This window comes from Poecile atricapillus, chromosome 11, assembly GCF_030490865.1.
Source record: "Poecile atricapillus isolate bPoeAtr1 chromosome 11, bPoeAtr1.hap1, whole genome shotgun sequence".
NCBI lineage: Eukaryota > Metazoa > Chordata > Aves > Passeriformes > Paridae > Poecile > Poecile atricapillus.
This window is the reverse complement of record NC_081259.1, coordinates 13,486,535-13,501,225: the sequence shown is the minus strand read 5'-3', so window position 1 is coordinate 13,501,225 and position 14,691 is coordinate 13,486,535. Positions and strand designations below refer to the sequence as shown.

General features: G+C 39.5%; 1 protein-coding gene across 7 annotated transcripts in view; it reads right to left on the bottom strand.

The window, feature by feature from the left end:
• TCF12 (transcription factor 12) overlaps positions 1 to 14,452 on the bottom strand; it is a 159,898-nt gene extending 145,446 nt beyond the window's left edge. For 5 of the 7 annotated variants that reach the window (XM_058847208.1, XM_058847211.1, XM_058847210.1 and 2 more), the window contains exons 1-3: positions 14,316 to 14,452; positions 13,178 to 13,278; positions 12,316 to 12,388 (exon numbers count right to left, since the gene is read on the bottom strand). In XM_058847208.1, coding sequence (XP_058703191.1) covers positions 12,316 to 12,388; positions 13,178 to 13,252 — 148 coding nt within the window. In that variant the 5' untranslated portion in view covers positions 13,253 to 13,278; positions 14,316 to 14,452. Of the gene's footprint in view, positions 1 to 12,315; positions 12,389 to 13,177; positions 13,279 to 13,636; positions 13,655 to 14,315 lie in introns of those variants that run through there. The other 2 variants (XM_058847212.1, XM_058847209.1) reach the window with 2 other exon arrangements.
• Between the last annotated feature and the right edge of the window lie 239 nt (positions 14,453 to 14,691).

Sequence of the window (14,691 nt, the reverse complement as noted above, 5' to 3'; positions counted from 1 at the left end):
AGACCAACTGGCACAGCAGTCAGAGGATACTTGGGTTATTAATGCTATGTTCGTTCCCAAGGATAGCTGGAGAGCTTTAGGACACACGTCCGCTGAGGCAGCACTAAATTTGCTTAAAAGGGGAAAATAACAACAAGCTGACACCTTGCAGAGTCTGATTCCCTTGGCTCATACTCTCCTTGTGATCAATGCTGACCTCTCCTTGGAACAGGATCTGGCTCCCACACCACAGCTTGTCTATGCAGGTTAGGCCAACACATGTAGAAACTCTAAGTAACAAGTCCTGTCTGAACTGCTTAAAGCAGCAGCTCAGCAACGCTTCCCAAGGCCAAGCCAACCTGGAGCTATGCTGCTTTCCTGCTCTGCAAAAGGGGCAAGGCAGGCAGGGACTGGAAAACAAGACCCAAGCTAAGGATCTCTAGTATGGCACATGCACACATCTGCTGCAGCAGGCAGAAAGTTCTTTTCAAGTACAAATAAAGTATTATTTCATTCTTCCTTAATTTCACTTGAAAGGAGAAAAAAGAAGAATGAAGTGTTTGCTTAATTCTCACTTTTATCTGTTTCAGAGGAAGTTATAGAGCTAAAGACTATGTTACATAAACAAATGTAAATGATGGAGCAAGCTATATGGATAACTTCAGAACTCATCTAATCTAGAGGCTCTTCCAGTAAAAAAAATACTTACACATGGAAGTCCCAGTCCACATAAAAGAATATGATCTACAATGTTAATCACATTGTATCCAAACTTCAAAAGATTTGCTTTTTTAAAAATTCTTCAGATTCAAAATTTTTGATCTTCTTAAATAAGCAAAAAATGAATCAACTTCATTCTGACAGCACATGTAGAAATGGATATTACAGATATCTAGAGTGTCTGTGCTCTAAAAACTGTCTCCAATTTCCCACATTTCATCTTGATGAGAAACCTCACACATAAAAAAAACCCTAAAAACCATATTATCTGATGTAATACAATAAATTCATTGCCTTTTCTTAATTTGTAAACAATTAACATTTGGTAACTACAGTCTGAGGAGGAAGCATTTATATACCAAGATATGGCCAAGTTTGCTGAAAAAGGAATCCTATATAAGGTATATTTTCCAAATAAACACAGAACTTCACATCTCTGTAAGTGATTTTCCCCCATTAGTGTCACATTTATAAATAATATGGTAGCAAGACAACCATTTTACTTATAAAAAACAAAAACATGGATGAGAAAAGGATGATGAACGAAGCAGTATATCTTCCCAACTGTTTAGCACTAACCAAATTTACGGAAGAAATCCTCAAAAAATATTTTGTCCAGGTACAAAAAGGGACAAGTACTCTGGGAAACTCAGACAGTGATACTTTTGCAATAAACACTGGTGAGCTGTTAGACCCATTCAATCTCTAAGTGCATTCAAGCTAAGTAAGTTAAATAGCCAAAAAGTTCACAGAGTAAGATTTTAAAAAGCTGTAGCTTATGAACATTGGGTTCAACCAAAGAAGCAAATAATTTATTTCAAGGAAATGTTTGCTTCCCACTCTTTTTTAATCTAGCTATGTGCTAATACTGACATGGTACTTTCAGATCAATGCACCAAGCACTTCAGGAGATGCAAGAGCTCTGCCAGGAATCCTGCCTTCAGAAGGACTTCCATTGCTATGGCAACAGCATGTTCTCCAGGATCCAATTCAGAGACAACCTGTGACACACTATGAGAGATGGCCAAACTCCGCCAGAGCGCTCGCTGCAGCACAAGTGGCACTGTCATACACATGCCAGTTAGCACTTGCAGAAATGCAAGGTAGAAAGCAGGGGGGGTTTATGATGGCTCACAGGGCACTCAGGTTCCCTCTTTATAAACTGCTGCATCTGGCAGAAAAAATACCATTCACCTTATTAAACAAATTTAGACTATTCAAAGGCCAAAACATATATTATCATTAGCATAGAATACAAATTGCATTACACACCATCTCCTATATTTAGGCATTTATCCCTTTTCTGATCCAAATTTCCCCTAACAGGATGAGGATAAAGGAAAAGGGAAAGGTTAGTACATAGCAAAGAAGCAAATTATTGAAACTATTATTCAGTACTCAACAAGCACCTTGAAATAAAGCGAGTTTAATGAGTATAACAGACACACGTGGCCACAAACTCTGGTTTTACTACATCACTCTATAAAAATACTCCATCTCTTACAATGCTTCACCTTCTACCCAGAAATGTATTCACAAAAACACCCTTGACATCTTGAGATTCAATCACCAAACATGCCAGGTTTTATGCATCCCACATATACCACTCTTACACTCGTAAGAATTTGTATACTACACAGTAATTCAAGCAAGCAATCCAGCCAGTAATCCAAACCATTAAAAAACCACCAGAAGGAAATTTAAGTTATTTACCAATTTCTGCACTTCTACTACATTACGTTTCTAAAACTAATAACAGTTACAGCCAGAAAAAACCTTGCCTGTTGTTGCTCACCTAAGTTCATTCACCCCAGATGATCAGATCAATCTTTCCTGTACACGATGAAGTCTGTAACATGGCTGCATTCTTTGTTTCTGACAATGCCTAAAATAGTTTATCCCCTTTTAAGATTCCTTCTGGTTGTGCTGTACAGCACTTATATCCTGAAGGCCTGGTAAGGCTGTTGGGTGTATCTGGAGAAGATAGGGTCTTGCAATCTCTCAAGCCTCTCTCTTCTTCCTTTTCAAGTATCAGGCATTATGTAACTTGCTTTGCAAGTAGTAATATTGCAGATTGTTAAAAAAAATATTGCAAATAAACTAATTAAATTAACAGCTGAAATAAGAAGAAATATGGGGGTTTAGCTTGTGTTTTATTGGGGTTTGCATTTTTGGGAGGTTTTTTAGGCTTTTTTATAGGGTTTTGTTGTTTGCATTTTTTCTGTTGTTATTTTGGTTTTGTTTGGGTATTTTGGGGGGAGAGTTTTTTAGTTAAGGAGCTTTTAAATTCAACACCTCAGAAATACTCACAAGTATCTAATTCAGATGTTCCTGTCATAAGTAGTATTTACAAAGTTTATGCTCCATTTTTTTGTGTGTGCTTATTAGTGTCCTCTGGCAAGGGAATATGATATCAAAGATATTTTCAAGGTTACCAAAATAAAAGTATTACACAGAGCAGAGAACACATACCGGACATGACATGCATTTATACAAGAATTGGCAGAAATGTGCATTTGTTTTATAAAACCTAGCTAAGGGAAAAATTTTTGCATTACCATTCCATTCAATCCCCTTACATCCAAGCATCACAAGCACTAATCTTGCAAAGACATACTACAAAATACAGCCATTTGAGCTCTACAGTAGTAAGCACCAGACATCATTTTTAGAAATACACAAAAGCTTTTCATTACTCCAAAACTCAGTCATCTTCATTAAATCACCATCTCTTCATAAAAGCCTTGGCTTCATTTAGCATTCAGGAAGATGAAAGAGCAGCTACCCTCCTTATGGATTACTTCTCTATTACAAGAGAATGCTTTGCACGTCAAAAGCAAACAGCAAAGGATTAAATGATATTGTAGTTCCTGCTCTTATTTATTTGCAATGGGCAGTGAATAGAATTGCAAAGAAACAATCAGTGATTATTTTAAGCTGTGTTCTTTTGCAAGGATTATGACTCATGAAGTTGCTGCATAAAGAACTGGAACGGGATAGGTGTCGCATTGGAAATGGTCGAAACACCACAATATGAAAAATGTTTGTCCTACAAGCAAAGATGTCTGATTTAATAATTTCATAGGATAGCCACAATAGCTCTTGGGATAACAACAAGACAATAGTACCTTGCATTCAAGTAAACAAAAAATAAAAATATACACGTTGAATTCCATTCTCCTACAGAAGACTAAATATACCTCTGGATTTTTTGCTTATACTGAATTAAGGGTAAAATACATTTTAAACTCTATTTGATTTTAACACACAGAACATGCACATCTATGATCTGATATTCATTTGCATTTTACCTGCAAAATATACACAACTAGAAATCGCCAAATTTGGATTTTGATTAACTAGGTGCTCTTCTAACAATTAGTTCAGCCTACTCATCTTTATATTCAAAAAGGAGAAAAAAGAATATACCACCTAAAATATAATTTTAACAAAATATACACTTCAACATAAAATTCCAGCCCAGCCTAACACAAGTTTTGCTGTGTTACCACTGTTTCAGCAACAGCAAAGATCTCTTCCAGAGACAAGCTAAACACAAAATGTGTCCTACAGTTTTGTTCATGAAAAGGAAAGTAGAAAGCAAGTGGTTAAACTTCTTACTGGAAGTCCACACAACTAACAACCTGATCAAGACACGGAGACACCACTGTCCCTGTAACTACAACTGGCACAGAAAAAAACCAACAAAATCTGCTACCAAAAAAAAAGCAAACTTGAAAAGTGCAACTAGTACCTAACATGCTAACAAAAAAACAACATAGGCAACCTCTGTAGAAAGAAGACCAGAAGCAAGAAATCAGGTCCACTGCAATAAACAAAAATTTACTTCAGAAAAAAAAAATACAAAATTATCAGCTCTACATAAAAAAAGATCCACCTATTTCCCACTTAGCAATAAATTGCTAGCATAACAAAAATGTAGACTTTTTAACCATCTTTTAAATGTGATTCCATAGCCCTAATATGGAACTGTACAACTTGTCTGTCAAAGATAAATATCACTTAGTTTTATGCTGTTTTTACTACCATTCACAGAGAACATGACCCTACCACCAGGGATGCAAAGTAAACACTTTGAGTGAAGTCTTTTTCACCCCCTCCATTCCAAATACTACTTTAACACACTGGCAACAATTATTCTGCTGAGGTCAAACAAGATTTTTCTGCATTACACTGGTAAGAACATGAAGTTTATCCATTGCAAAGCAATTTCAGCCCTTTACTTGAAAAAAAATAAGAAATCAGATCTCTGGTATACAAGAAAGTAACGAAGTTCTGAAGATTGATTGGGTACTTTTTAGCCTGATTATCCTCTGAAAACAGTGAGATATTATAAATATAACAAAAGCTACTCTTTCTGATCATTCTTGGTATTCAGTTAACATCTTCACCAAAGAAGTACGTCCTTTATGTTTTTGAATGTTGTGTTTACAAACACAGTTTTGTTTTACAGATGAAAAAACAAGGCATTCATTCAAGACATTAAAAAAAATTATCGTTATCTCATCTTAGACTCATAACAGAAAAAAAACCAAAACAAAAACCCCACAAAAAACCCCAACAACTTTACCCGTACAACCATCAGTAAATAATGCATTGTAGTATTTAGAAAGTCCATCAAGTGCCATAAAGTACCTCCAAATCATCAGGCTGAGGTATACAATAGATCTGGGGACTTCTACAGTTTCAAATTAATTTTAAAATAAACAAAAAGTAAACAAAACCCACAAAATACAGGAGTGGCCATTACAATTTAATACAGGAAAAAAACCCTCAGATATTAAAAATAAAATTCCTATCCTTAGAATGATAATTTTTAACTGAAGTAATATTTTTCCCCCATTTTCCTATAACATTTAGTAACCAAAAGTGATTGAGGTGAATACAATATTTAAAGCTAGTTATGCATGTTCAATAACAATCTCCAAATAATTCACATGCAAAAAAAAATTACTGCTTTTGCTTATTTCTTTCTTTATTTAAAATCTTTTGACCTCCTGAGGACATACAAAACCAATCAAGATTGCTACATATTTCTGGAAAAGTGCTAACACATTGAACTGGACAATGACTGTAAAAACAGGTTTTTAGAGAACCTTCTTTATTTCATGCGGTCATTTATTGAAAATTAAAGTATGGAAATTAGTATTTATTTTTAAGTGAATTTAGACAGAAGACTTATTTATTGTATCTCAGATCACATCTGGCTCTGTGGGTACTTAATCAATTTTATATAATTCTGAAAATGCTCAGTGTTATTTCCCCAAAAACATAATCCTTCCACATTAGAGTAACAAAAACTACATCTCCATGGCCAAGAGAGGTCAGTTCAAGAAGCCTAGCAAACTATTTCCATTTATGTGCAGCTTCCCACTTTAAAAACTGTCTCCACAAGCCTTAGTCTTACTAACAGATACAGTATTACATTACTGCCTTAAACAACCTCTTCATAAATACACACACCGTTCAACGATTATACTATACCTTTAGCAATTTCAGAAAAATACAATTTACCAAGTTAATAGTAGAGTATAGGGTAGATTAACAGAAACTCATGTAATGGTATCTGCAGGCTCAACTAAGGATAAAGCAGAATTACCTGAAACAAACAGCTGTAATAAGACCTTGACAGCAGAACAGCTAAGGGGTTAAATCCTCTTTGTGTGACAGCTGGAAAGAAGTGAGGGGAAGGGGTACTTTGGCAAGCATGTATGTATGACAAGCTTTTAACATATAATTCCTTTGCTAAAGATCAAAACGAGACCATAAACAAATAAACGCAAAAAAAGCTAGAACTTATCAAAAGCTGCAGACATAAAAGTTTACAGGGAGAGATTACAAGTTCAGCTGACATTAAGGAACACACAAATATGTAAGAATCTCATTCATACTTCTCTTCCTCCTCTTTATCCAAACCTTTAGTCCTCGCGTTTACATTTCTATCAACACTGCTTTCTGGATAAATACAAAATTTCAAATCATATTCTTTCCCGCACGCCATTAAGAACACTCTCCAAAGCAGCTGAATACTCTTCATCACTTAGAGTAGATCAGAAAAATTTGGAAGAACACAGAGATACTGGCTGAGGGAAGGATGATGTTGGAAGGTACTCCATCCTAGATGGATGCACATCAGGAAAGGACAAGGCACTACTGCAATCCCAGATTTTCTGAAGCCATCCAGAAATAACATTGCAAGGCTCTTCCTTGCATCCCAAACCAGTAACATTTATATGGGGTTTGGAGGTTGGATGCTGTGCCTGTAACACAGTGACCACACTGCTGCTCTCATCTAAGGCAAAAATTGCTGGAAATACAGGAGTAACTTTTTGAAAGAATGGTTTCCACATGCCAACACAGCAAAAGTCAGTTTCCCCTATTAATGGTATCAAACGTATCTCTGAACAGGAGAAAGGCCAGCACTACTAAGAATTCTCAAATCTTCTATTTGGAAAACAGCAAAGAATTTCTGACCAAGTGTCATGAGGTTCATACCATTATCATCTTTCAAAATCAAAGTCAACAGCAATGGACTAATACCTATTTCTCTGCTTTCCAAACTAGATTCAGAATACTGAGCTGTTACAGTAACTCGCCCTATTTCCTCAGTCCTCAAAACCTCAATATCCATATGACCACAAACACCTTGCAAACACTGCTTTTAAATTGAGTTGTCAGCTCTCCTCACTTGTCCAACATTTTTTCCCTTCTCTTTCTTAAACAGGAGTATGGAAGCTATATTACACAGGAATATATAATATACTTTCCATGGAGTGCCTGGTAATTTATCTTTCCAAAGGCAAGGGATGGAAGAACAGTGACAGTGTGACAGGGGCTGCCAACAGGCAAGCTGTAGTCATGTATTTACTGCCTCTGCCCCACCCTTCAGGTTTCTAAATGCAACAGGTGAGGGATCCAGACTGAAATCTTGCTCTCACTTGCACTTGGCCCCTTTGAAGAGTAAACCATGGATCTACCCTACAAAAAAATTAGAAGGTAAAGAAGACATGAACACCCTTCTGCTTTCAAGCACAAGGCTTCTTCAACTCTCCCAAGGCTCTTCAGAAGAGGACAGAATTTAGCACCCCTCAGACCAAAAATGAAATACCAGGTTACCAGGTCTGCTGGTTCACTTTAATGAAGGTAGAGGACAAACTAGATATTAAAAAACTAAAAGAAATAAAAAAGCCACACTGCTGCATGACCTAAGGTTTAATCTGGCCACTCCAGATTTCCGGCATTTAACACACATTAAGAGTGCCTTTTCTCTTAAGCAATTGCATAGATCAATGAACAGAGTATCTAAATCATTGCCCATCCAGGTGACTCTCCCAACTTTTCTGTTTTGTTTTTTTTTTGTTTTGTTTTTTGGTTTTTTTGGGGTTTTTTTACAAGGAACTGCTGATGGAAAATTGAAAAGGAAATTAGAGTTTACAGTATAGACAAAGTCAGGTTTTGTTAATTTTGGAAACACTGTTTGGTAACTTAATAGACCAGCTCAAGAATTGCCATTGTGTCCCTTCTCAAGAGACATGGCCCTAATGACAGTCAGGTTAATGGCAGGCTATCAACTCAACTAGTCTTTGCATCAAACCACTAATTAGTGGCCAATCCCAATCCAATGCACCCCTTACAAACTCAGTACATTAGTAGAGAGAAGTGGAAAAGGCAGCCAGTCTCTTGAATCTGTATAAAAGATTGTACAAACCCAATTTTATTGTATAAAACCAATACAGATATCTAAACAGATACATTCAGAAGTTTTTTGCATGAATGAGGAATGCCTAGGTACACACAAGATTTGTGCCCAGAGCTGTTCACACCCAAATCTGCATGCTTATTTTTTCATGAAAGTCAGAAGACTCTTACAGGCAAGAGAAGTGTCACATTTTGACAACTTAGCTCCAAACTGTACCTCTTACTTGAAACTCTTATCTTTCTTTTCTGCTATACATCCACATTACCTTACTTCGTCTCTTTGACCGACACCTCATAGAAGCATGTGCACAGCCACGTGCAAAAATATTAAATAATGATATTAGTACACTGAAAGGCTATTGAAAGTACATTGAAATTGATACACCACAAAAAAATATTGCCTTGGATTTACTCTTCCTTGCAAAAGACAAAAAAATTGAAGATTTATTTTACAGGTACCAAACCTGAGATTAATAAAAACTCAGTTACAGGAAAAACTGAGATTGAGATCAAATCTACTAAAAACCATAGGAAAATTCCACTACCATTGCCCATGGCAGGCACCTGCATATTGTGACTGGTTGCTAATGGAATTACAGTAATAAAGGGTGTTGGGCAAAATCAGTAACCATCCAGGTTTGTATTGGCATATGTGTTGTAGCTTAGACACAAGCAAAACAAGCCAAAATGTCATTGTAAATCACAAACACTACCATTAGCCATAGTAGCAACATAAAATTTTGATTTTAAATAAAATGAAATTTAAAAACACTGATTAAAAAGCCCAATGGAACAAATCTCTAACCTTTGCCACCTTCTACTACACTTTCTAAAACAGAAATTACTTCATTTGCAGAAGGTGCTTCTGGAGGAGAAAAGAATGACAAGTTCTGTTTTAAACAAGAATTAAGTACAACAGGTATGACAAGGAATATTTTGTGGCTTAACTCACTGGCTTACATATCAGGTTACTTTTCCAATATGTTTATTTTTACCAGTAGTCTGACCAAGTTATTTGACTTTATCAGCAGCTTACATGATTTACTGTCATAATATACTACAATATAGCAGATTTGTTCACTTCTTTTATCTTCAGCTTTCATTCATAACTGATTGACCTGAAGAAAGCAAGACTGCCCCAGCTATCTTTTAATCAAAACACAATGTTCACCAGTTAATCCATGACAGCAATTTCTTACAAATCATACATCAGTTGTATTAGCTGTTTTATTCATCCAACCCAACTACACGTATGTTTTTAAAATATAATCAACAAAATTATAGCATATCAAGCTTGTTACATCAGAATTAATACCATACACCCCAGTATTTCCAACCCTTCACAAAGCCACACCTGAAAAACAAACAAAACTTAACCATTCTTTAACAGGAACTAATTTGTCCTTTTAAACTAGGGACCTGGAGGTGGTAAGGAAAAAGCATAATGAGCATTCCTTCCTTCTAAATCAGATTTCCCAGAAATACACAGTCTACACAGTAGACACACAATTGATCTTCACCTACTTAATGGGGGCTATTAGGCTGAATCTCAAATCACTGGCAGGTTGGAGGGGAGGGGAGGTGTTTACAGATGTTTATTTTAAGTTCAAATGAGAAAGAGGGGGCTCTAAAATAAAAAGTGAACACAGTCTTACTCCAACTAAGGAAAAGTAGGCACTTTCTTTTAGTATGCTTATAAAAGTATCACAAAAATAAAACTGAGCTTAATGGGAAAGATATTAAAGCAAGCTTCACTTCACTAATTGCCATCAAAACCACCAAAAGTCTCTGTTAGAGGCAGCAACATCCAAAGAAAAAAAAGTACTTATTGGAAATCTGCACATAGTGTGATTTTCAGTCCTAAATAGCTCAAAGGAATAAATACCTTCTCTTTTCATGTTTCTCTCTAAAAAGTCAGTTAAAAAAAAAAAAAAGCTTTCAAGTATTGTTTGTCCTAGAAGTTACAAAACACTTAAAATTATAGCAAGACCACAATTAAATCAAAGTACTTAGAAATTAAATGCCTGTATTTCATCACTAATCTTGACATAGTTTTTCTACAATACTTAACACTGTCTCAGAACACAATTGAATAAAGAATAATAATAAAGAAATTTGTCACCTCTCACTCCTGCGGAGTAATCCCCCTAGGTCAAGGCTTAGATCATAACATTACTAGAACTAGGGCATATAATCCCACTAACCAGTAAATCGTTACAACTAGAAATGTTTTTAATGAAAATCCACAAATATATACTACTATCATTCCAAGGGAACTCAGCTGAGGTTGTAGCTTGTTTGACAGTTGCAGTGTTGTACTGACGATTGGTATTTATAGGAGGATACACCATATTGGTAAAGAAATTCAAGGAGTCACTTAGACTGTTTCTCTTAAAGAAATAACTATTCTGGCATTCTCTCTTTTTCTAAGACATCCAAGGGAAGAAAGGAAGCATTAGCTACAAATAGGACATGCCACATTATTTAGCAGCGCTATAAAACCTATAGTAAAAATAAAAGCTCTATTGTTCAACAGAAAATCATTCTACTCATTCAGAAAAAGCAAGGACAAAGTGGGATGAGATGCTTAGACTGTGCTCCACACAATTAAGTTTTAGGTGCCTGGATGTCTTTTAAAACAAACTTCAGAGAAAAAACTCTCTTAAATATTTGTATTTTAAAAAAAAAAAATATTAACTACATCATAAGACAGATTTGCTGTGTTACTATTGCCATTAACTTAAACTTGATGTACTTTCAAAGAGGAAGAGGAAGCCAGTAATTTATTTTAGGAGAAAACCTAACAGACTTCTTCGAGTACCAAACAATTACATTTGCTACATAGTTTCATGAAATTAAATGTGAGAGAAAGTCTCTGGAAAGCTTGAAAAATTTCTCAATTAAGAAGTTTTAAGATGCTTTTAAAAACAAAAATCCTTGAGTGTCACTAAAATGCAGCGTCATTTGGACTCTCAGAGTAACAGCCCTGACAACCTAAGAGGCCAACGGGATACTACAGCAAAACTTCAAGCCACTACTTCACTTCTCTACTGGTATTCTAAACATTTGTTTTCATTAATTAAAATACAAACATCATTTTGTTGTATCCATAAGAGCAAAAATATCATTTCACTGTATTCAAACAAGATGAAGCTACATAAAAAGTTTTATCAAAAACTTACTCTGGTTTCTCTTTCACATAAAATAATAAATATTTCCTTTAGGGAATGATGCAAAGCATCTGTTTTAAAATTATACTTTTTTCCTATTACAGTCTTAGCTTAAAGGTCTCTGACACAGCTATTAGGTGGACCCTGTGATAATACCTAGAAGCCACAAAACACATGCAACATGTAAGTACAGTTACTTGTTCTCCAGATGCATGGATAAAGTTTCAACACAAGAAAATTCTAGTTGTCAAACGTTTGAGAGCTACACATTTTTTGAGAAAATTGTATTAAACTCACATTTACCTTAAAATAACATGTCCTTGAGTCAGGAGTATTTAAGTATTTGGCATTTTACACAAGTTTTTTCCCTTCATACCAGGGGGCTAGGAAATTCTTCAACTAAACAGGTAGGTTTGATTTTCTCAAACCAAAACAACAGTCATTCATTTTTAATATAACAAATACACAACTTCCATGTCAGTATGGCTGGAGATGCTCAACAGTTCACTATACAGTGACTAATAACCTAAGACTTAGAAAGGAACACCATGATAAAAGCTAGCAAAATGCCAGCTTTTGAAGATGAAAACAGCACATCTCTAACTGATCTGAATATCTTATGAGAATATGCACAAATGAAAGATTTCAATACTCTGAGAACATGAAGACTATGCTGAAACATCAAGACCCAGTGAGATGAGCATTATCTATCTTGGATGCATCCTACCTGATCCACTGAACTGGCTGCTACCTAGCGTAGTTGGTCTGGTTTTTCCACTATTTACAGGTGGGGAAAACATCTGCAAAACAAGAAAAAACAAAAAAGACAAGTTTTAGTTAGCTTTGAAAGTCTGTGCTGAAAAGAGGTTAATAGGAAACAATTTTTTTTCTATTTTCTGCTTGAAAACAAACAGAATGCAAGATGCATGTTTAGACACACAAAACCAGTAAACTGAAGTATTCCTTGCAATTATTAATAGGACCAAAACCTTATTTCTGTGTGAACACAAACAACTTAAAATTAAAAGGACACCTACTACTGTGACAATTTCAAATAGCTATACGACTTCCATTCTTTTACTCAAATTACATTCTTACTCATCTGTGAGTACAAAATCACTGCATAAAGACAGCATTTAAGAGGCAGCAGTTTTCTATTATAGTCATAAATCAAGATTTTGGTATGCAAAAAGTATCACACAGAAAATACCTACCATTTTCTTAGCCAAGACCATCAATTAATAACTTATTTTATTTGTAGGTAATAATTTTTCTTTTGTTTAAAGAAAAAATAAAATAAAACAATACAAAAAATCCACCCAAGAACCAATGTACCGGTGCCACACGCCAGCTTAACCAACGTTAATTATTAGATTATGCCATCACTGGGTCAGCCTGATTTTAACCAGTTAAACCAATTGACCCAGCTGGTATTACAGTATTAAATCTGGAAGTCTAGACATTACATCAAAGTTCAGGTGTCCAACTTGGCTGAGGCAGACCCAGCCAAGCCCTGCACGCTGCTGCCCCTGCTCCTCAGTTCGCATGACCACGGAGAAGTCATGAGAAGACCTCGGAGAATATCCTACCGCGCTGAAGTCCAGCAAGTCGCTCAGTTCCTTGTCAGTTCCTATAGCGGCCATCCTCTGCTGCTGGGAATTCATCTTCCTCCGCTCCTCCGATCACCTTTCTAGGGCACAGGGAGAGAGGCACAGGCAGCACTCCACGCCGCGAACCCGGCCCCCGCCAAGAGGGGCCTCCGCTACCTGCACCCCTGGGGCGGGGTGGAGACTCCCGGGGGAGCCTCGCTTGGCCGAGCGGGCTGAGGAAATCGGCAGCAGCAGCTTCCCAAACTAACCAACTCTCTTCAAGTTTCCTCAGGCTCCCTCTTCTCCCTCATTCCACTTCTCCCCCAGCCTCGAGCAGGGCACGGTCACGCCGCAGAAGGGCCGCCGCCAGGAATTAAGTCCCCCCCAGGCAAGCGAAAGCAAATAAACAGCCGCGGCCCGGCGAGGTCCGGAGAATTAGCGAGAGATTAAGTGACTCACTGTCCCCGCAACAATGGGGCTGACGAGCGGGGCCGAACAAGCCTCAGCAGAGCCATCTCTGCCCCGGCATTATCGCCCACCGCCGGTGCCGGCTCCCCCTCCCCCTCTCTCCCGACCCACCCACCGGGGGCCGCGGCCGCCGCTCCGCGCTCGGGACCGCGGCGGGCCGGGAGCCGCCCCCGCACGCGCACACGCGGGACCGGGGGCGCGCGCGCCGCCGCCGCCGGCGGGTGGGGGGGGGGGGCTGGAATGCGCGTGCGGCGGCGGGGACGGGAGGGGCCCGCGCCTTCCCTTGTGCCGGCGGGCGCCGCGGGGGAGCCGCCGCGGCCCCGCGCCCCGGCAAGTTTGGGAGCCGCCCGGTCCTTTATGAGCGCGGGCAACCGCCGAGCGCCGCCCGCGGGGAATCGCTCCTGCCCGCGGTCCGCGGCCCGGAGACCCCCGCGCGCCGCACACCCGCCCCGCCGCCCGCGCGGCCGGCCCCGGCTGCCGCCCCTCGGGCTCCCCGGCGGAGCCTCCGCCTCCCCCGCGGTCTCCCCGTCGCCAGCCCGGGCAGCCCCACTCCCGCCCGCGTGCCCGCGGCCCCGTCCCCTCGCCGCCGCCTCTGCCCCTGCGAGCGCCCGGCCGCCGCTTCCCTCCCCCCGCCGCTCTCTCCCAACTTCTCGCGGCCGGCCGCACTTACCCGTTGTCCGTGTACGCTCCGGTGACCAGGGCCGGGCCGGCGGCGGCGCGCGGGCCGCGGGCTGGGTGGGAGGCGACGAGCCGAGCGCTCCCCCCCCGCTGGAAGGAACTTGTGGGTTCCCTCAGGCGGACATTTTTTTGCTTACAGAGCCTCAGCACCACGTTCACGGCTCCGGCTCCGTATCCCTCCGCGCCGAGCGCCGCCGCCTTAACCCTTGTCGCGCCGCGCCGCTCCCGGCCGGGGCGGGCGGCGATCCACGGGCACCCCCGGGAGCCGCCCCGGCACACTCCTCTCCCCCGGACGCAGCGTGGGGACGCCCCGGCAGATGGGGAGAAGCGAGTCCCCTCGGGCCGCTCAGGGAAACACGCACCCCACG